The sequence below is a fragment of the Cebidichthys violaceus genome, unplaced genomic scaffold (genome assembly GCF_023349555.1).
Source record: "Cebidichthys violaceus isolate CVI_PGR_0920_01 unplaced genomic scaffold, fCebVio1.0.p SCAF_2, whole genome shotgun sequence".
Lineage (NCBI taxonomy): Eukaryota > Metazoa > Chordata > Actinopteri > Perciformes > Stichaeidae > Cebidichthys > Cebidichthys violaceus.
In genome coordinates, this window is record NW_027176372.1 from 9,133,916 (window position 1) to 9,158,018 (window position 24,103).

Below are 24,103 nucleotides of genomic sequence, written 5' to 3' on the forward strand. Positions count from 1 at the left end.
TCTTTGTAATACCTACATCTGAGAAATCCTTGGTTTTTTAAAAATGTTTAAATTTAGATAACTAATCCTGGCCAATTTATCAAATCTTCAAATCTAATATTATTCAGGGTCAACTTTTTATTTGACCGAGGACAGCGTAGAGGCAGACTGGAATACGTGGGTAGAGACAGATAGAGGGTAGTATGACATGCAAGAAAGGGCCCACAGCTGGATTGAAAAACCCGGGACGTCGTGTAAAACACCCTGCGGGCTAGAAAAAGCACACAGCTGTGGGCATCATCACCACTGAGTGTGCAGAACTGCCACCAACAATGTCACATGACGCAGCAGGACTATATCCCCCAGAGAGAGAGACACTGAGCTAGTCCGAGAACGTAAGTCCTTCATGTCATCAACAATGGAGTAGTAGTGATAGTCACAATAGGGACAGTGACTAAGGATCTCTTTTGAGACAAATTAAAAGACGTGTATGAGTGAAGTTCAGGGAAGACTTCCAATAACAGCCTGACTTTTTATTTGAGAGGTGTAGCGATGAAAGTGTGTGAAGGAGGCACATGAGGTGGTGAGACCTACTTTTTATATGTACTCCACAATCTTTAGATTATTAGGCAGGCTGACTCATACACAAACATGCACATATCAGTGTGCACACTGAATCCCACAAAGCAGCTGTTGAACCAACACATACACACACACACACACACACACACGGTCTCCTCTGAGGGCAGTGCTTATGATCTATCTAGCATGCTGGTAATCCCAGTGATGGCGGTCACTCCAGCTCTGTAAACAGCTGAAATATGGATGATAAAAGGAGCAGATGAAACTGAATAAACGAGGAGCCCGTGGACGAAAAAAAAAAAAGTCCTTGAAGATTTTCCAAACCCTGTTGGACCTCAGTCTGAACCGTGCCTCCCCCTCCAAAACTTCAATCGCGCCGACTGGATGATGGACACTTCTTATTTGACTTTGACATTTTTTTTCATGACGGCAAAGCAACAGCTTTTTTCTCTCTCTCTCTCTCTCTCTCTCTCTCTCTCTCTCTCCGTGGCGCATCGCTGTCCCTCCGGTGTCGAGGAGGGCCGCATTAAAAGGACGCCGTTTCGGTTACTTAGTGTAATTTAGCCAGCGAAGTAAACAGCATCCTGAGAAAAACAGTTCTAAAGTAAAAAGAGGAAGAGGAGAGGGCGAGCCGGTGGCTCTCGGAGGACAGTGAAAGACGGTGTTTACGTTGGTCCGGCTCTAGATTGGATTCTGTTTGACTTTGTCTCTGTGTAATCTTTTTCTATTTCTTTGCTCATTATCCTCCCTCATTCTCTCTTTGCATCTCGTCTTTTCTCTCTTTCATCTTCTCTGCCTGCCAATCTCAAACTACCTCTATGTTATTGTAGATATGAATAGACTGTATGTCTTCAGAGATGTTTTTATTAATTCATATTTTGTCATCCCACATGCTTTCACTGAGTCATTCATCTCTCACACACACACACACACACACACACACACACACACACACACACACACACACACATTTACATGGAGAGGAGCCTGTTTCTTCACTCTCAAACGCATTACTATAATTACCTCTTAATGATTTTTAATTCCAGTACAAAAGAAACAAAACACTCTGGTGGATTGGAAACATGAAAAAGACAACGTTCTCTAAAAGGGAGTCCTGTGAGCGGGTTCACATTAACACAAGTTTGTGATGCAGTTTTTATAGGCGGCTGCATGTGGAGTGTGAACCGGCTCCTCGCTAATGTGACAAATGGATGTAATAAGCACTCAATCGGCCAATCAGGACGGAGCGTCGGGCCGTAATTTGTTCCATATGCGGGACGTGTTTCCAGACAATAATCACTATTCAACCCTCTGTATGTATACAGGCGGTTCTTAATCTTTGATAAAGTGATTGCAATGCCAACGATCAACCAATCAGAGTGCTGTCTACTTTTCACTGTAGACCTTCACTTTCATTTCAATTCAAGGTCTCAAAGCTCAGCAATGAATTAAACATATTTCTGAGGATTAGAGATATATGAAATATTTATTATAGATTCATGTAAGAAGACTACAGTGTAGTCTTATGTAAAGCAGACAAAAAGTCAAACATTCTTATGTGCACACATAACAGACTATCTACGGTCCATTATTTACACGGATGGATCAGTACACATACATAAACACATTTAATTGGATGGATTATACACAAATATTTACAGGTTTTTATTTAACAGTCACACACTCACCTGACTTGTTCCGCCAGTGATTAGCTTTTATAGCTGCATGTTTACCTTGGATGCTGTAACCTAGTATCAAAAATGACATGTAAAGTAATGACATAAAGATATATAAATAGCACAAACATGTACACCGTACAACTATCATATGAAGGAACAAACACACTTACCATATATACAACAAGGTGTTTTATATTAGACACAGTAACAAGAATTTAAAGCTGAAGTTAGTTTAGTTCGGTTCAAAAGCAAAAATGGACCAACCGCATGATTTTATGATAATAGATATGTTATATTTAGCGGGATCTATATTATGATCAATACAAATGGCAGAATTGTAATCCAATATGATTTAGTAACCTTCTTAACACACATGAGAATAAACAACGTAATGTGTAGAACTGTGCTTATTTCCTACCCCCCTTACATCCACATTGTACGTGGTATGATTTAATCTAATTACATTCTCCTGGTATTGATATGTGTCTCCAGTGTCCACATTGACATCAGATCTCTCCAGATCAAACTACAGAACGTCACATATTTCCTCCCCCGTCGTTACTGTACAGTATGTGGATTAAAACGCTTGAACACTGTGTTCAGTGCGGTTGCAGCGAGGTGTAAAAGGGGGTTATGAGGTAACGTAACAACAGCACAGTACCACCCTCAATGCTCTTTCTTTGAGCTCTTTGTGACACCAGAGAACAAAAACATACACCTACATTTGATTTCAATAAGTTAATATTGCTGATGATGCAGAATGACGTCCAATGAATGAGTGACCTGTCAGTCCTTATGACTTTATGTGCACAACGCTCAGTCAGTTTGAACACTAACAGATATTTATTTTTATTTAGTTCTATTCCTGTGTCACATTTCCTTGTTAGTTTGTATCATATTTAGTCAACCTCATCCTGTTTTAGTTGGTGTGTGGTCATTTTAGTCATGTAATGAAAGCTGTTGACATTTCAGTCTTTTTTGTTTTTGTCATCAGATTATATTGAACATTTCAGTAAATGTAGTTTAGCCAAGATATCACTCGTTTCTTATCCAAAGCCCTGTTGTTGTCATTGATAACTTTAACTTAAGCAAGTTACTGCGAGTCCTCCTGACTCATGGGTAAAATGGTAAAGGGACTTGTACTTGTATAATGCTTTTTTTTCTTCTTCGACCACTCAAAGCGCTACATGTCATTTGACCATTCACAGCCATTCACACTGATGGCAGGGGCCGCCATGCAAGGTGCCACCTGCCCATCAGGACTCTAACTAATCCTTCACACACAGCAGGAACAGCCTGCGGGAGCAATTTGGGGTTAAGTGTCTTCGCTAGGCCATGTCCGTCGACATAGACTAGCATGTTCCTCGACATAGACTAGCATGTCCGTCGACATAGACTAGCATGTTCCTCGACATAGACTAGCATGTCCGTCGACATAGACTAGCATGTTCCTCGACATAGACTAGCATGTTCCTCGACATAGACTAGCATGTCCGTCGACATAGACTAGCATGTTCCTCGACATAGACTAGCATGTTCCTCGACATAGACTAGCATGTCCGTCGACATAGACTAGCATGTCCGTCGACATAGACTAGCATGTTCCTCGACATAGACTAGCATGTCCGTCGACATAGACTAGCATGTTCCTCGACATAGACTAGCATGTTCCTCGACATAGACTAGCATGTCCGTCGACATAGACTAGCATGTCAGTCGGCATAGACTAGCATGTCAGTCGACATAGACTAGCATGTCCGTCGACATAGACTAGCATGTCAGTCGGCATAGACTAGCATGTCCGTCAGCATAGACTAGCATGTTCCTCGACATAGACTAGCATGTTCCTCGACATAGACTAGCATGTTCCTCGACATAGACTAGCATGTCCGTCGACATAGACTAGCATGTTCCTCGACATAGACTAGCATGTTCCTCGACATAGACTAGCATGTCCGTCGACATAGACTAGCATGTCCGTCGACATAGACTAGCATGTTCCTCGACATAGACTAGCATGTCCGTCGACATAGACTAGCATGTTCCTCGACATAGACTAGCATGTTCCTCGACATAGACTAGCATGTCCGTCGACATAGACTAGCATGTCAGTCGGCATAGACTAGCATGTCAGTCGACATAGACTAGCATGTCCGTCGACATAGACTAGCATGTCAGTCGGCATAGACTAGCATGTCCGTCAGCATAGACTAGCATGTCCGTCAACCTAGACTAGCATGTCTAGCATGTAGTGTTTTATACCTTCTATTTTTTTAAAGAGTTGTAAAGCAACATATTAAGTCATAGTTTTTGTTAATGAAATGAACACCGCTAAACACGAATCAGACTAGAGCCAAAAAGGAAACACATTTTTTTTCTTTTCTTTGCTCTGAACCAATTAAACCGACCCACGGGTGTAAAAGTGACCTTAGTGGAGAATGAAGAGTTCCATCTCATGTTTTATTATTCATCAGACGATGACTTAAGAGCTACATGTTTCAGGAGAATGTCCATCATTTGTGAAGTTATGTTATTTGCATGACACACAGTTACAAGAGAGAGCTTTACCAACATGCAAAGTTAGCAATACTGTGTGTGTGTGTGTGTGTGTGTGTGTGTGTGTGTGTGTGTGTGTGTGTGTGTGTGTGTGTGTATGTGTGTATGTGTGTGTGTGTGTGTGTGTGTGTGTGCGCCAGCCAATCAGCAGAAAAATTTAAATTAAATAAAAAACATTTTGTATTTGATTAATCGTTTCTGTCGTTATTGAAGCAAAAATGGCAAATATTCTCTCGTCTCAGCTTCTCGATTGTTTTCATCAGGATTTTCTTCCAATGTTTGCGGGCAGAACAATCGATTAATTAAGAAAGCAATCAGCGTATTAATCAATAATGGAAGTGGGTTAGTTGCAGCAGCGCTGTGTGTGAAACAGTGTCCACATGTACCTGTCTATGAGTGTGCCTGCCTTCAGGTGTGTGTGTGTGTGTGTGTGTGTGTGTGTGTGTGTGTGTGTGTGTGTGTGTGTGTGTGTGTGTGTGTGTGTGTGTGTGTGTGTGTGTGTGTGTGTGTGAGAGAGAGAGCCGGTGCGTTCATGTGTGTAGACGTCTATCTATCTGAGCAGCAATTTCAGAGAGAAAGGATTTCTGCCTCAGTAATTGCCTCGGCTATACCCCCCCCCCCCCTCTTCCCCTTTCTCCGTCTCATTTTTCTTTGGTATCTATTTTCTCTCTGAATTCTGTCCTCTCTCCTCCTGCAGACTTTCTCTCCGGCTCTCACTCATCTTTCTTTTTTTCTTTTTTTAAAATTTCATATTCTCTCCATCTCTTAGTCCTTGACATTAACCGTGATCTCACAGTTAGACACACTAACGCACACACACACATACACGTAGGAGTCACGTGTCTATTAAAAGCCATTAAAGACGGTTTGTATTCACCGAGCTCAGAGTAGACTTCTATCTGTGGAAAAGTGGTGCGACGTTTATTATAATGCTCACAGTGTGCCGTCTGGTTCAGAGGTCCGTACTGCAAACAGGAGTCAAACACCAAAGCCTGGTTGTATCTTCGTCGTGCTCCAGTGAACTAAGAACAACCGTGATGGACAGCGACGGTTATAGTGAGGCGGGAAGAGACAGATGTATGGACGGAAATAGACCGACTCAGCGAGCCTGAAAACACAAAAAGAGACAAGAGTGGGAAATCACATTTAAATGTTCTTTAATTTTTACGTCCATCAAATACAGCGAGAACACTCTTTTTGGATTGACCGTCTACAAATAGTTTGTAGTATTTGTAACACTTCAACAACGTAGTGGTTTTCCTTTGTCTGTAGATGTTCAACAGATTATCTTGAACTAACAATACATTCAAGATCTGTTCAACATCTACAGACAAAGCAAAGATCATTTTGAACTAACAGATTACCATGAACTAACAGATTATCATGAACTAACAGATCATAATTAACTAACAGATTATCATGAACTAACAGATCATAATTAACTAACAGATTACCTTGAACTAACAGATTATCATTAACTAACAGATTATCATTAACTAACAGATAATCTTAAACTAACAGATTATCACAAACGAACAGTTTATCATTAACTAACAGATTGTCTTGATCAACTCACTCAACCTGAGTAGTTCAAGTTCAACAAAATGATTCAGAGAGTGTGTAGGTATGTTCATGAACATATACTATAGATAATCTGTTAAACATTGAAAGAGAGCAAAACAGAGCTGAAGTGAGAGTATTATGTATTGCAGACAGTCGATTGATTCAGCGTCAAACCTCACCTCTTTACTCGCCCAGAGCCGTCTCCAGCGGTGGAAAGTCTCGCCAATGTTTGCTTTTGTTTTTTTTCCTTTTCATATCGCGTCTTTTCTTTGCCTCTGAACGTGGTTTCTCACCGGGAGCGAGTGGTTGGGTTGGCGATAAAGGGCGCTCGCCAAGAGCTTCGGCCATCTTTGTGTTTACTGGACCACGAACCGTGGGTTGTAGCTTCAACGTGATTGAGCACCTTTTTACGTTTTGGGTCGAAAGCAGCTCAAAACATTTCTCTGGATAGCACACGTCTTCGTCCTCCCACTGTGGTTTCCTGTTGACTCACGGCCTCATTAATACAATGTTGATGTAGAGAGTAATGAGCCTGTGTGGAGGCACAGCTCATGTCTAGAAAACAGATGGAAGTTTTGTTGTTGAGCTCAAGCAGTTTAGACTCTGTTACCACACACACACACACACACACACACACACACACACACACACACATACACAATCCAGCTAGAATCACTTTTATTGCTTTGTTAGGTTAACGGTCAGTGATTTAAGGCTGGAGATGATGTCATCCTCATCATGGTTAATAAACTGTTCCTGTGTTCATGTTGGTGCTATTAATAATGGTGTGCGACAGAGGTCACGGTGCTGTAATCATGTCCGACATGAGTCTCTCTGCCGTCCTCCCAGCTGTTCCTCAGTCCCGCTCTTCTTCTTTAATGAGCCTGTTTGTTGCATTGATCTAAAGCCCAGCCAGTTGCTTTATTTTGCTTTCAATTACTTTTTTGGAAGCGATAATTTGGCAATGGACTCGTGTTCATGTTTCTCTCAGGTTTTTAGGTCTCAGAGTCATGTGTTTCCCAGCAGCAGCAGTAACTTTTGGTTTGTTTGGACTAAATAGAAGAAACAACTCTGTAGTTTGCATTAGAAGCAAATAAACCCTTTGGCTGAGCCGACACAGCAAAGACTTCCAGCTGCAGAAAAACAGTTTTAATTTGTTATTATTTGACCATCTAACTTTCATTGTTTGGCATTGATATTTTATTTTTGGGCACACCTTTCACGAGCGTTTTAACACTGTGTTGTTGGCATCTGGTGTCACTTCAGTGTTCAGACCGGATCGCTCCTGTTTACATGGGATTAGCGCTGAACTGTACATTCAGGCAGAGTAGTTATTAAAGCTCAAGCACCCTCCTTCTTCTTCTTCTTCTTCTTCTTCTTCTTCTTCTTCTTCTTCTACCCTGAAATAAAACTCAAGTCGGTCCCATGAATCGTGGGGCTGAAATGGTCCCCGTGGTTAACACGACTCAGGCCAAACCGCAGGCACTTTATGGCTTTTTTATTTTTTTTATTTGAAAACTGAAATATCTCAGCTTTCTAAATGTCCCTCTATTACTTTACTCTGCCCACATGTACAAACCAGTGTTTATAAATCACAGTGAGGAGGATAAATATAATTCCACTATATTTCATCGTGCGTTGGGCTGTAGTAAACACAATTCTACTGAGGTGGATAGAGTTTGGAGTGTGGTTTTTATTTTTAAAAAGAAAATTCTTAAAAGCATATCAGCATAATTGTAAGGAAAGGATTCAATGGTGTGTTTATGTGCTCTAAATGCGTTCGCTAGCCTGCCCTGCTAACTAGCTCGCTGCGTAGCCTGCAGGTGTAGCCAGTTGTCATTTTCAAGGCCAAAGAGCACCTTATGAACTAGCTAGGTTACATTAGTTTAGTTTAGTTTAGTCCCCTTAACAACATTACCCCCCCATTTTATCTGTCACTCGCTGCTGAAAGTACAGAGCACAATGAAAAAAAAATGAATATTTTAATATATAGTGTAACACAAACTGAGCTTTAGTGTCACGTTTGAAGGCTCCAAACGGTTCTTTCAGGTGTTAATTAACTGAACGTTTTCCCGCCATACCTCCCCTATGCCTATTGCTAATCCAGCCCCCCTCTTCACACACACACACACACACACACACACACACACACACACACACACACACACACACACACACACACACACACACTTGTACCTACAACTAGGCGGAGAACATAGTCAATCACGACTGTGGTGTGGATGAATGTGCTTTACTCTTTCATTGCTTCTAACTCTCTGTTCTACATGTAATGTCATGGTGCTATAAGTAGCGTTGACGTCAGTCTCTCTCTCTCCTTTGTTTTCTCCAGGTCAGCCTACCAAATGACTCCAGCTGTGTTGAGGAGATTTTGCGGGTATGTTGGTCGGGCACACACACACACACACACACACACACACACACACACACACACACACACACACACACACACATACACACAGACGGGGTAATTGCACTGATTATCAGCTGTTTTCTGTTTGCTCACAAAGACCTTTGTCTCCTTCCAGAGAGTCTGATTTTAGGAGGGAAGGACAGTGGAGAGAAAAGAAAGGGATCTGTTGGCTCAGGTCAATGATTATACAAGGTTTTTTTGTTTTTGCAGGATGACTTCATGCAGGAGTCTTTTTTTCCACACTTTTCTCCTCTGCCCCCCTTTCACCTGCCTTTCTCTCTCTTTTCCTATCTGCATGTCATCAAAAGCAACACATTTCCTTCCACAAGAAGGAGCTGTGTTGTTACTGTGTTCCTTCAGGGCGATGTCAAAACAGAGATGTTTCCCCACAAACCTCTTAAAGACCTTCTCTGACTGCTTCATGTCAAGTTATCTCTGTCTTTCCGCTCCGTATTAGTCTCCATCTCCTTTTATCACATCCCTCACTCTCTCCCTCCCTCACCCTCCACGTCTGTCTTCCCCTCTTCTTTTTCTCTCTGTCATTCAACGCTCTCTCTCCCTTTCACAAATCAATATGCTGGCCAACAGGCTGTGTGACAGATACTGCTCTGTGAGCCGCATGAAAAGCCTTTGTCAATAATATCGGTGCGCCATTGAATTCATGGTGTGAGTTTTTTGTTGTTGTTTTTTTAGCCGTGTCAAATGGAAAGATCGGGGGAGTTCAGAATGTGAGGTGAATCGGAGCGGAGGCCTGCGGTCTTTTTTTATTTTTATTTTTTTCTCCCCGTTCCTGCGAAGGCACAGCTACAAGTGGGTTGTCACAGAAACATTGTTGTTTTGGAGGTTTTCACTATTCAAGGTAACAGTGCGTGTCAGAGATATTGTGTACAGAAGCTGCTTAAACGGACTTCAAGCCTTTGAAAGACTTCCTGCGGCGTTTGGACCACCTTATGACACGATAGAAGAAATCATTTCTCCGTCTCCCATAGATGGATTTACCCCTGCTTATATTTTAGCATATGGTATGGTGACTATACACAAGTAGCATCATCAAATTATCTTCCTCTTCTACCTTATGTCTCATACTAGTGGTGCAACCAATCATAAAAGTCACGGTTCGGATCGGATCAGCACAAAAGGAAAAAGGAGCAAATATAACTTTTAGAGATCACTGATCACGTGCTGCCGATAATAATTGCGATCATTGATGGTCCATATTGACGGATACAGATCCCTTTGTTGTTTGATTGTAGCAGCTGGTCTACAAGGATCCAGACAATTTAATTTTTTTTGCAACTGTCCCAAAAATCATTTCAACCACACTGAAGTCTGTAAACCACCAACAATCCTAAACGTTATCCTTTTACTTTGTTAAAGTCATCTATAGTGGGTTATTTTCTTCATAAAAATTCATATGATAAGGAAATAAAAGATGTGTGTTTATTGATTAAAATAAATCTTGACATTAGTAGTTTTAATGATGTATTTATTAGAGCTAGTGCAATCAGCTCATAATTCATCTCTAATATCTGTGTATGTTGTTGTGAAAACATCTCCTCCAAACAACTGGATTTATCCATGTGTCTCACCAACACTACATCTTACGAGATTACATAAATGTGCAGACTGGCTTGGTGTCAGTTTAACCCTTGTCTACATTGGTTCATCTGTAATCCACAAACTGTGTATGCCTCCGTGCCAGACAGCCGGGCTGGAGGTGTTCTGTTATGGGGTTGTCTGTCTCAATATCTTTGGAACGCCTGGAGGAAATTTCTTCAAATTTGAGCACAAACGTCCAGCTGCACTGCAAGGTTAAACAGATTAGAATTGTGTTGCTTCTACTCGTAACTCAAGAATTCATATGCTAGTTATGACAATATTCGCAGTGTTGTAAGTGATAACATTTTGGACAGATATGGATGTAAACTACAACATGACTGTTTTTTTAGGATAGAATGTCCGCTGATAATTTGCGTTTTGGTTGCTTCACGTCTGTATCTAGTTCCAATGTGAGCTGGAAGCCTTTCGGGTCACATTTTTCTCTCTGTGGTCTCGTTTTTCACTGCAACTTCAAGGAAACGGCCCCATCGTGGCTAGAAGTAGAGAGAACTCAAACATGTCTTTGGTGCAGTATTAGACCCTTGTCTATGCCATAAAAAACACAAGTTGAATCATAAAAACACAAGTTGAATTTCTTTGATAATCTATTTAACAAAAAATTGTACAACCTCTACTCTAAACTTCTCCTCTCTGCTCTGTGTTCAGCAGCCGGCAGTTTAGTCCACGTTTCTCTGAGTTTTTGTCACGTGTCTGCTGGTCTCAGGCCAGTCAGTCTTGGCTTTAATGTTGTTTACAGGAAACATGTAGAATAAAGTGTTTTTGATGAAATATCAAAATGTTATGCTTTGACTTGGTCGCCTTTTCTGACGGAGGCATTCGTCACACATGATGTGTTCGAAGACCTTTGGAAGGAGAAAAAGCCGACAATGATGTTTTTTTTGTTTTTTTTACAGCTTATGGCTTCAATGAACGATGTATTTCTGTTATTTTCTAACAGATGAAAAGCATCATTGAATATGACTTTCAAGGATGTTGTCAGAAGCCATTAATATACATTCACAAGTGAATGTCACGTTCAGACACGAGGGCTGCTTGGGTGAAAAAATAGATCCGTAGTGTGAAGACAGCAGAGAGAGAGAACATCTGCTCACACACCCGGCAGACTCTGGAGGTGAATGTACATCGTGCATTAAGGTGTAATAGATAGATCACGAATAACACGACTTAGCAGATAATAACTGGGAAACCATGGTGACGGTGTGGGTCACACACAATGGCAGTAGTAACACATTCATAAACACACACACATTCAGACACACACACACACTATCAGGAGTGCGGTCAGGAGGAACTCTTCTAGGAGGCACACGATGATGTCAGAGAGGAGTTGCCTGGCAACGCACCGTGTCGTCAGGACAGAGTGCGTTGGGATCTCAGGAAAACAACACACATGCACATGGACTCACACTCAGGATCTACACGGCTCACTTACACACACACACAAAAACATCTGAGTCATCTGAGGAACATGAGTCATCGGGGGGGCAGACGCACTTTGGTAGATTGTGATGTCCGTGACCTTTGGAGTACTCTGACCCAGTGAGCCGCCGCTGCACTGCAGTCGTCTGTTCAGACGTGTGAAGCAGAATGCATCAACAGGTGGGACTCTGATGTCCTGAAAAAGGCCGCAAATGCAAACAAGAGTCTGCAAAAAGTGTGAATGAATTAGCAGGCTTTGCTTCGGGAGCAGATTTCCCCAAAGCATCGTCCCGCTGTTTGTGAGAAAGAAAGAAACAGCCACGCTCATGCACATGCGCTTATCTTGTTCACTAATTGAAGCTTCTACACATTGAGACTTGGAATTGAACCGAGTAGACGGTGCGATTAGAATAATTGAAACGGGATCCTGCTGCTGTGGCTCTTAGCTGTAATGCAACCAACTGGAGTCAGCTTTTCTTTTTTCTTTTTTTTTTGGGTTAATTCGACAACTCTGCAAGTCAGCTCGCTCTCAGCATGCTGATCCCCCCCCCTTGTGTGCTACCGACTCCCCATGCTCCCCCCTCAGTGTGTACCATATGTTCTATTAAAGTCTGATGGGGGGGGGGTGATGGAACGCTGACTCTGCTGCCTCAAGTGGGTCCCTTCGCTCAAATTTGCTCAACTTCAGTCATCGTTGTTATTCACCGGGTGCCTTCCACATACAGTTCTGGACTAGTGCCAGAAAATGCTTAATTATCATAAATTATGTGTAGTAAATAACGTGGTACAAATGTGTGTGTGTGTGTGTGTTGTAGGAGATGACCCATTCCTGGCCTCCCCCCCTCACAGCCATACACACGCCTGGGAAGGCCGATCAGACCAAGTTCCCCATCCCGAGCAAGGTTAGTGCGAGCTCTCTCACCTCTCCTTCAGGCTCAATAGTGCAAATTGATTTTGGAATACAAGCCTGGTAATGTATGCTTTCTTAAGTGTCCTTTTCCTTTGTTTGTCAGTGAGTTGGAATAAGAAGATGCAAAAGTGTTGAGAAAGCTCCACTTAAACTCCCACGCTCATCGGCGGCTCGCCGTTAAACTAACTAACGGTCTGTCACAGAGTCTGCCAATTAGATCCGATTCATAAATTCACCGCGGTGGCGATCGCTGCGATGGAATCCGATTACCGTTGCCTCATCCTGCGCGGCGGCGCAAGTGACAGCCGATGAAATTACAACGTTAATGAAGTACTGCGCGTCTAATCCAGCTCCTCGCTGCGTGTCCGGAGCCGTGAGGAGGGCCGCTTCTCCTCTGCAGAAGTGTGAGAGCTGCAGATGTTCATGTGTGCACATCAGATGTTTGGGTGTCACTTTAAAACAAGGCACTCTTTATAAATTATTTAAAAGTTGTTATAGTTGATGAATCTAATGATTTATAGTCGGTTGCAAGCCATTAACATTAATAAGGACACACTTTGGGTTGCCAGGTTTGTCCTCGAACAGGACACTTGATTTGTCTTTTATGATCAGCCGGTGCTGTAAATTGCCCCAAAGTCCATTCATTAATAAATCAAACATATTAACATTTAACAACGTATTAACATTTTGTGTATGCCTACAATTTACAGATGACATACTGACTTTGGCTGTGAGATCACTGATAAGTAAGAAACTTGTGTCTCTTATTATTAGTGACTTGTTAGTGTTCATTCACTGTATTTAACAGCAGACTTTTACTTTTACAAAGTATTTACACGCATTAATGACCCTGTTAATATCTTAAACTCACCAGCCAGACCGATTATTCACAACCTGGCAACCCAAAAGTTTTTTTTAATTTAGTGCTTATAACAGATCTACAAAGCATAAGTACATGATTATTAAACAGGTATTAGTAAAGCATTCATTACAACATAGCAACACATTATAAAGGTTGTTATTGTTATTTAAAAGCTTTAAAAAATACATTTGTATCAGATTGCAGGTCTGAGCTCCAGTCCCGGTTCTCCTCCTCTCTTCCCCCTTTCTTCTCTTTGACAAAAGAAAACTTCCATTTGGGGTGAAGATGATGGCGACCTATGTTAGATAAATTGTCCGGATTGTGCTCACATGCCGTAAACACCTCAGTGACATCCGATCTCAACGCTCAGCCCACCTCGGCATGTGGTCTGGCTGATCAGGTCCAAACGAGAGCGAGATCGGATCTCGGAGCGAACACACCCGACAGTTAATGCGTGACAAAAGCATGACAAAAGTCTCATTGAAAAGACGAGTGTAACCAGTGACTGTTCGCAGGGATCTTCAGTGAGCCAACTGCTAACATGTTAATCGGAACATGGTAATGCTAGTTAGTCACGATAGCTTCCCCAAGAGGGGGAAAAAAATCAGCGAGCTTGTTTGCTCGGCCGCTAACGGGCCGATAAGCTCACACACGTTATTCCAAAAATTTGCAGCAGTTTAAGCAGTTTTAATTAAAGTGGATGGTGAAACTCAGCTAATAAGCTACAACCGCATCCTCCATGTGGTTTCTTGTTGCTGTTTCCTGAGAAAAAACAAACCCTGATGGCATGCAACAGATGATTTACTGGTCATGAAAAACAGAAAAATAGGTGTTCTCAACTTAAACGGTGATAACAACCGGGCCCGAACACTCAAAGAAAAAGAACGTCTCTTCATCCACACCGTTTGTTTGACGGGTGATGTTTGAGACGTGAAGTGCCGAAACACGACAACAGTAATCAACAAAGACGGAGGCAGAATAAAAGCAGGGACTAAAGAATTGCCTCAGACGATAGACGTTTCTCCCGCTCCGCACAAAGAACGCTTTACGGCGCCTCGTAACGTAAATAGTGGGAGTATATGTCACATTAACAAAACAACATAAACGTTATGGTCAACATTTATCTCGCAAATGGCAGTAATGTTCTGACTGAAACAGCAGGTGTTTTCCCGCCGCCGAATGCTGTCATGAATCATTTTTTCAATATGCAAAACGTCACGTCAGTGGTTGTCGTCAAGAGGAACGGCGACGTAAACACAGCGGCAGTAAATCGGAGCCTGCTAGTTAATGAATTAGGAAAAAAAAAACTTCTCAGCCCCCCAGCGTCACGCTAACCCTGCCAGAGAGGTTTCTGGGAGCGAGGCGGAGCGCCGACGCGGGGAGACGAGAGGATCTGAATCCTGTAATGGCACCATTGTACTGCTGTGAAATCAATAATGACATCTGTTGGTTTATTCATTCAACTCATCGCCCTCTGGCTCCTCTCTCTCTCTCTCTCTCTCTCTCTCTCTCTCTCTCTCTCTCTCTCTCTCTCTCTCTCTAGGAGTCACAGCATGTGACCTCAGGCTACAACACCCAGAGTAAGTTTTCCCAGCATCCACACACACTCACACACACACACACACACACACACACACACACACACTCTGGCTCTATGGTAATTAACAGTGGAGGGGCCGTAAAGGCAACACCACCCAGAAGAAACGGGAGAAGAAGAAGAAGAAAAAGCATCTTGATGTTGGAATGAATTCATAGCCACAGGAGCAAAAAACCTTCGCTTTTATCTCCCCGTGTTCATCCCAACTAGTAATCACACAAACACGGCTTTTACACGCACCGGCTCAATTGGTGTGATTGATTGTGGAGTCCATGTTTTGTAAAACGCAGCGAGGACGCTCACCCCGCAGGAACTGAGACTTTATCAGTCGGTGTTTAATACTGTGATGTGCTGCCATTCATGGACAATTACATATTTGGATCATTTATTTCCAGGCTCACACCTAAGTGGTGAGCGCTCATCAGGCGCTGCTGTTTGAACTCACAGTATTGACTTAGATGTGGGGAATGTTCTCTCGCAGCACATGTTAAGTTTTACACTGCAATAATGATATATATATATATATATATATATATATATATATATATATATATATCTCGTTATATTGTAGAAAGACAAAATAATCCAATCTCACCTAGATGTTTATTCGCTCCAAACCAGTTGATGGTTTTAAGATATTTCAAAGGATTACTTACAATCGTGTGACAGATGAATGGTAACATGGCTGTTAACACATGATCTATATCTAGATAACTAAAACGACTCATCGCAGTAATGTAAGGTGCAAATGCGTTGTTATCAGAAAGTGATTTTAAAAATGAGAGGAGCCTGTGCTTCTCTTGACCAGGGACCACCGGCGCTGCTTAATTCATTGACACTTTGACATCTGATCACAGTGCAGGTACAAATTGAGATAATGAGAACATTAATTAAGAGCAGATGTAGAGGCAAAGGCTGTTATATTGTTCAGATAATGTATCTAGATACAGATCATGTGTAAACACAATATGAGCGTCTCGCTGGCTGCTAAATGGACACGTACCATTTCACACTGCTGCTTTACGTCGCTACAATCTAGGGACTTTTGTTACAAAGTAGACTGTTTGTTAATAATGTAATGTCCCCAAGTCCAGATAACAAGAAAAAGAGGTAGCTAATGAACCTCAAGTAAAGTTGAGAAAAAAAAACATGGGCTTGGTGACGGCCTATGTTACAAACTGGGAGTGTGGAGATTTAGTTTAGTGGAGTTACCCTTTAAGCTTACTGTGAGGAACCTTTAACCGGTTTAACAGTCTCAGTGTAATACTGATGCCTCTCTATGACCTACTCAAGTAAACAAGACCACCAGCGAGAAGATTGGCTGTTTCCACATACTTATTCTCGATGCTAGTCATCGGTGCCAGCGGGTCGGATTCTGTGCGAATTCAGACAAAATCATGCAGGGTCACCAGAAGAAAACCCTCCTGCTCAGACTCCAGCGGGACTAGTAGCTTTAAATACCTGACAGATTATTATAATTCATCACATTGATGCAACTATATATCCAATAGTGCCTTATATCTGTTTATTGATTTCCAACATTGCCTACAATTCTCTAATACAACACGAGCTGTTGAAGGGTTAGCTACTTTAACATACATATACAAATGTGTAGCAAAATCTCAATCAGCTGATGGAATCTCTTTTGTCTCATGGTATCATATCTCATCATATCATTCATTACAGTGGCTCTGACTCCCAGACATCGGATCATCAAAAGCTCCTCTGAACCGCTGCTCTTGTGTTAACCCCCGTCTTGTTGTGTTTTGAGATCTTTGTGATGTATATAAAGCTGAAATATCTCCCCACTGGCGGGTTTCTTTCCCTCTCTGATATATGAACGGAAGAAAACACAACTGACTAGAATGTAAAATACGGCGAACGGGGTTCTGCTCTGAAAAGTCTGTATATCCATTTGGAAAAATACATCATCACCTTGTGTTTTTGTCAGGCACCGCATTTCAGTTTGGATTTTATTTTTACCCACCAAAACCTACCAAAGCTAAGCAAAGCAAAAACACACACACACACACACACACACACACACACACACACACACTCTCTAATTGAATAACACCGCAGCGGAGTGTTTTTTTGTTTTTCCAGTGTGACACTAGTAACAAACAGCTACAGTGATTTGAGTCTGGCTCCTTGTCAAAAACTAATCAACACGCACACAAACCGAGCAAAACAGTGATACTTGAATGTCTTCTGTTGCAGAGCGATGCACTGTATCAGCTAACAAGCCTGCTGCGAAACCACCGACTGCACCACAGAAGTCGTGAGTATCTCCCTCTCTAACACACACACACACACACACACACACACATATACGTAAACAGAGGAGTTGTGACCCGCCGCTACTGCGTTTGCCTCGAGGTAAAATTAAGCTTGACTCTTGGATGAAATTCGCTGCTGGCAGGAGGGGGAGTAAAAAAAAAAAGAAGAGAGATTGTGTGGATCAGAGCGGGAAAGTGCAGCTACATTAATTTAAGGCGGGCTGGGAGCATATTGCAACATCTCAGGCTGCAGCCCTCTTTACTTCACCGTGCAGCTGGATTCATGGCAGGGTCAGATTGGAGTCGGCTTGTAAATCCGCCTCGCGACCCCCATTTATCCTGCACCTGACCACAGACGCTCAACAATTTTGTTTTGGAAATTGACCGTTTGCTAAACCCTTTCCCTCCCGAACAGTGATTTCCAATCATAGCTTAGAGACTGTATCTACGTTTAGCCTTTACAAAATGAGGAACACAAATAGCAAAGGAATGGTGTCTTTATCTGCTCAAACGTTAGCTCCAATTGTTAGCATGTCCAGCTGACTAGCTAACTGCTTAACAGAAATAAGCAGACACATTTTGACTTCCTAGACTGAGGAGCATTACTAGCCCACTACATTCCGAGGGGTCATGGGTTACACAAAATAATATTCATAATAAAAACTGCTGTGTATTGTTCTCCCAATTCTCCTGATGTAAGCAGCTCTGTTGTGATTTGGATTCAATTTGGGGAAGTTTGTACAGATGCATAATGCGTTCACTTGAGAAAAAAATTCAAAAAGTAACAAGATTATTATCTCATAATTACATTTTCATGAAAAAAATAGAATGTGCTCTGTTTCTCTGAATTAACGAGATGTCTCGATGAGAAGCTCTCATTTACTTGAGAGCTGGAACTCAAGCTATATAGAGGGTATTGTTGTGAGTTTGCAGATATAAAGCCCATTCTGATCAAATGCGCTTCAGTTGCTGAAGCGCATTTGATCTCGTCAGATCTTGCAGTTTCTTAAAAATCAGAAAAACCGAGCAGTTTTTCTTTTACCTGTCTCATAATTCTGAGATTGTGATCTCGTTAATTCTGAAAAAAATGGGGTAAATAATTTTTTCATCAAGTGAATGTGAAGTTTGCACTCCAGGAACCCCAGCCCAACATGTTTCATGAGTTAGCATCCTGTTAGCCAAAAACCTGTAAACACCATTACAGTAGTTGAGTCTACTGAAGATAAATGCATGGACAAGTTCTTCTAGGATAAACTGTTGAGCCTCGGCCTCATTCCTTTGGTATAACAAGAATTAAGCCATCATGGGCATGTTTAGGACACATTTTACAAGATTCAAGTCTGCTGGAAACATTAAAAAAATCAGCCAGAGCCAGTGTTTGCAACCGTGCTGCTAACATTAGCTTAATTAGCTAGCCTGCTTCAGCTTTATAATATCAGCTAGCGACAGCTGTCATTTAAGCCAGCGAAATTGCGTTGATAGTTTGCCACTAAAAACAACCAAACCAGAGAAAATCTTTCTATTTGTAGTATCTGAGTATTACCTAAATCCACCTATTCGTTTTTCGCTTCCCTTTCAAATTGTTTTGCTTCTTCTTGTTTAATTTCGTTCTTCATCCGCGGAAGAGGATCTTTGCTCTTTCCACTGTCATATCAAATGAGTTTTCGAGTGCTCTGTGCGATGCATTATTTATGCATTTGATGAAAGCTAATTAAAAAAAAAAAAAAAAGAGAGAGAGAAAATTGTGGCAAGCGTGATGTCAAAAAGAGGCTTGTGGAAATGAAAAGGACTTGATGGCCGAAAGATGATGCAAAAACCCTGCAAGTTAAGGAAAAGTGAGTGCAGTCTGTAGTTAGCAGTAATTCAGCAGTAGGTCAGCGTGTAAACTCTCATTTCCTCCTCTTTGGGTATGTAGTTACATAGTTAATTATATCTCCATTAGGATGATGTCTGCTGGAGCCGTAGTGCTTTCTGTGGCTTATTACGCTACTTTGCTTCCACAGCCGATAAGCCTGTTTCTTTTGATTACTATTGTTTGCCCTGAGGTGTGACTTTTTCCCCATCTTGTATTCGAGCATAAATGCTGCTTTGTTTATTAGGGTGAAATAATTGTTATTGGTTAAAAACAATGCCTAGTTTACTGCGGCCATTAAGCAATTCACTGCTTTTTACTGTGAAGCTCAACAGCGTAAAATGTTGGGGGTAATGAATAGGCCGAGCTTGTCTTATTCAAGAGTAATTGTGCTGTTGAGGCTAATTGCTATATTCTTCGTCCAATGTTTACAATGTCCGACCATTACGTCCTACAGTAATCCCCGCAAATAGGCTTTGTACATTAATGCCACATTAGCAGCAGACACATTTTTCGTCTTCAGAGCAGAGAGTACTGCACCTTCCAGCTTCAGGAGTTTGGTTACGCTCTGATCTGATCACATGACGTTAAGACGACAGAGCGGAAGAAGTGTGCTAGACTCGTGTCTCGACCAACCGGCTTTCATGTTTGCTCAGTCTGCAGCGTTTTGTGTAACACCTGACCGGTGGAGGACACTGTCACTGTGACGGTGTTGCACTTTAATGGTACAAGTTTGAGTGTGAATGCACTTCTTGTCGGTAAACCATGAATGAAATGAAAACACTTCTGGTGGGCCATTTTCTCATTCGGGTGTTAACAGGGATAGATCTTTTTACAATTCAGAAATCTGACTTTTCCTTCAATAATAAGGCACAGTATGAGTGAGAAGAGCCAACCCTTTCTGACGGGGAATCAAAGCCGTTACATCCGTCTATGCTTGCTTCAAAGTCACCAGAAAATGTTGACAAAACCTAGAAACTAGTAAAATTAGAAATGTGCACTAAGTAGAGTGTAGATCTCCGCCAGGTGTGTCTGCGACAACTGCTGCTGTAATGTTTGATTGAATGAATACTACCCCCCCGTCTAGACGTGTTTTTCACTCGACTTCTTACCCAGCAGATCATTTTAATTTATGCTGATGAGTGCACCTCTCTGTGCAGGCATGGGTCTCAGTTCCCTCTAACAGTCGTAACCCTAGCTTGAAGCTTTCATTTAGGCTTCAAGTTGTTGTTGTTTTATAATACGCATGTAAACGTGAGGTTGATGCCCAATAAAAAGAGAGAGTTAGCTGTGCCGTTAGCTGGTAGCCGTTAGCCAAACACATGTCCAAAACAACAGAAGTGAGCAAATTGTTTTCCTCCACTGGGTCCCTTGCTGCAGAGTAGAGACTCGAGGCTGGCGATGCTCTCCGGCCGGGGGGGGTGGGGTAGTTAGTGAGGAGTCAGGCAGTCACTGGCAGTAAAAAAAACAGGAGCTAAAAGGTGTTTTGAGAGAGTGTGAGCCACCGCAACCACGAGAGGTCCTTGAGCATGCGCTCAAAACTGGCCACCCAAAATATTATGCGGTTTACCGCTGCAGAATGTGAGATTAGCCGTGGACAGACACAGAGGCGCACACTCACTCACTCACTCACTCACAGATGCGAGTGATCCCATGATCCTCTTGGCGCTGATAATATTTACTGTTTATGTCAAAGTAGTCTGGTGGCTTTGATGAGAGCACACATGACGGTTGAAGCTTCAGTTCCCCGTCAGAACATTGTTTTACTCCTGTGCTGGTTCTCCTGTCTGTATCTCCAAAAACTCAATCAAAGTACCTTGACTATGGAGAAGTACCTCATATAACCCCACTTCAAAAAGTCCAAAGCGTCCCTTTAACATCCTCTAAGACAAACTTCAATAAGTAATGGGGCTCTACTAGCGCTTTTACTTTAAGAAATAAAGACTCCATTTTATGAAGGCAATTAAGAGCCTTGTAGAAATGTGATGCTGTGCTTTCCGAGCTCTGCATGTCACGGATGCTTTAGTCCATAACTCATTTATACCCGACTGCGTCCGTCCTCATGCTTCCACTCTTCTCTCTCTCTCTCTCTCTCTCTCTCTCTCTCTCTCTCTCTCTCTCTCTCTCTCTCTCGCACGTTTTATTCCTCTCCCCCCTCCATGCTTCCTCTCTCTCTCTCTCTATATATTCAGTCTCCCTCTCCCTTCGCCTCTCCGTCATTATCATCTCCATCTCACTCACTATCTCCCTCTCTCCATCTGTCCCTTCTTATGAAATAAAACACGAATCCATTATTCATTCATTCAAACGTATCTATCATCGCCCGCGTGCTGCACCGTGCCCCTTATCTGCAAAGCTTTTTCTTATTGTGCCTCAGTTATTCACGACTCGTACGGTCCCCTCTGAAAACACCACAACACTGGGGAGTGTGGTTTTTTTTTTTTTTTTTTTTTTAGCGGCGCAAGCACTGACAAGAGTGGTTCGTGAGGCAGTAAAAAATCCCTTTAGGGGATTCTCCTGTCATAACAATAGCAGTGCCAGCTTAAAAATAACAGTAGTTTGTGTGGAAGGTTTATATAAAGCAATAAAACATGGGAACTTGCCAATGCACAGCACATAAATACTGAATAATTTGTGCGGTACGGAGCAGGTGATGCTCAGAGGGGGGGGTCATGTTATCGACTGTGTCTTGTATATCTGTTTCATAGCCCGCGTCCGTCTATATTGTTAGAATTTCATCTGTGACAAATAAAGGAAAACAAGGCAATAAGCGTCTCCTTTATCTTATTAGAACGTGTACGATCCCGAGGGACAGATCTCAGCGGAGAACATCCTCCTTGTTTCCAAGGAATTCTTGGCCGTCAGTCAGCGGTTGTCAGACAGAAAGTTTCCAGGTGAAAAAACAATCTGGCTTTCCTCTCCGAGCTCCAAAAAGCTGAACATCTGGTAGTTTTTTTATTTAGCGTCCACACTGTCCACTTCCTCATTCCCCAGCATGAAGCAGCGCAATTAACCCGTTTACTCCATATCCGACCTCACACAAGCAGGGGGGGGTCAGGGCTGCAATGACACGTGTCCCTTTTGTCTCCTCGCAGGATGTTGGAGGACGACCTGAAGATCAGCAGCGACGAGGAAGAGGCCGAACAGCAGGTGAGCGCCGCTCTTTCATTCCTCCGTGCGGATCATCCATCTTTTCCATCCGTCTGTCCTCCGGCCGCTCATGCGTTCACATCCATTACATTAAGTTCATCTTCGTATGCGTGACATTTACTGACTCGTTCATCCGTCCAGGAATCAGCTCAGCCCTCGCATCAGTCGATCCATGCATCCGAGCACCGTTGGGTGTTTCACCCTTTCAGTCACAGGTCAAAAAACTTTGTATTTTCCTACTTCCATTCATCTCTTTCTATATTGGACTTTATTAAGTCTCCTATTAGCAGAAAATATGGATGGATTTATTGAATTTTTTTTTTTCCTGAACAAGACTGAATGAAAAGAGAGAAAAAAAGAAATCTGTTACAAATAAGAGCTGAATTCTGAATGTGCCCAAATATGGGTTTACAACCGCATCATGAGCATTAAATGACTCAACCTGCTCAAGGTAACTTTCAGCCCACTGTAATTCAAGTTAAAGCATGTCTCCAACCTTTGTGACTCAATAGGGGTCAAGGGTCAACACCTAGAACGTGAATATGTTACAAAAAGACACAATAACCAATAAATCATTTAGTAATCTCTCCCCTCGTATAAGAAAAGTGGGTCACAAGCAAGCTTTGAATCTGAGAGTAGCGAGTACCATAACCTTCACATCACCAGGGCCCCCCAAGCCTCACCTACACAGCTGCAACCTAATGGGTGAAAAAGTAAATATGTGGAAGGAATAGTAAAAACAATCATAAGATTTAGACTGTAACAGCTTGAACTCCTCTTTCTTACAAGTACCTTTAAACTACCCATCAATTCCAGGAACAATTCATGTCACCGGGCTGCGAGTTTACACGAGCCGGTCCGAGTGTATATGCAGCGATCAAAGCCATGCTTTCCCATAAATGAGCTTTTCGTACAGAGTAATTGTACAATGTACCCACTTAGAAAGGCTTTATAAACTTTCTAAAAGCTTGACCGGTGCCACACGATTCACATTCACCGAACAGCTCCTCCAGTCGTGATTTTCAAAGCAATTGCTTTGTTAATGTCGCAAAGAGATAGCTGTTTACAGCAGTGATTGTTCATTATTCTAATACATAATATATTCATTCCCTGAGGCAGAGCCGGGGGCAGACATAAATCCGGGGGAGGGAACTCTGATTCCTGTGAGCGGGCCCAATAGGCGGAGCGCGTGAGCGTATCGATCGGGCTGATTGTACAATTATAAACACATCCTATCTATACGTTGACATATGCGCTTCAGTTATTGACAGTAGATTCAGGTCAGTGGAAATGCAGCCTACTAGAGGGGGGGAGGGGGGGTTCTGTGGGCATCTTCCCTGGGGAATTATTTAGATAAACAAGCTCTATTTAGATGCTGTTTTTATGGACTTTTAAAATATATTATTTAAAGTTATTGGTCGATACGAGCTGTTGAGCTGTTTGTCTTGGCGGGTGCTTAAGTCACGGCGGCGCTGTCCAGAGTGCTGAAGGAAAGGAAGCGGTGGAGGTCGATTGACAGACGGGTATCTCCGCCTGCTCGCTTTTCGTGGTTGTAAATAGAACTGTCGACAGTATTAGGAAACGACGAGGGAAGTGAAGTCAATGAGAGAGGGGGAGAGAGAGA

General features: G+C 42.3%; 1 protein-coding gene across 1 annotated transcript in view; it reads left to right on the forward strand.

The window, feature by feature from the left end:
• The window catches only part of aff2 (AF4/FMR2 family, member 2), a 153,489-nt gene that overhangs the window by 68,146 nt on the left and 61,240 nt on the right, over positions 1-24,103 (forward strand). The window contains exons 5-9 of the mRNA XM_068714237.1: positions 8,710-8,754; positions 12,645-12,731; positions 15,145-15,181; positions 17,419-17,479; positions 22,425-22,479. Of these exons, the coding sequence (XP_068570338.1) occupies positions 8,710-8,754; positions 12,645-12,731; positions 15,145-15,181; positions 17,419-17,479; positions 22,425-22,479 (285 nt within the window). The remainder of the gene's footprint in view (positions 1-8,709; positions 8,755-12,644; positions 12,732-15,144; positions 15,182-17,418; positions 17,480-22,424; positions 22,480-24,103) is intronic.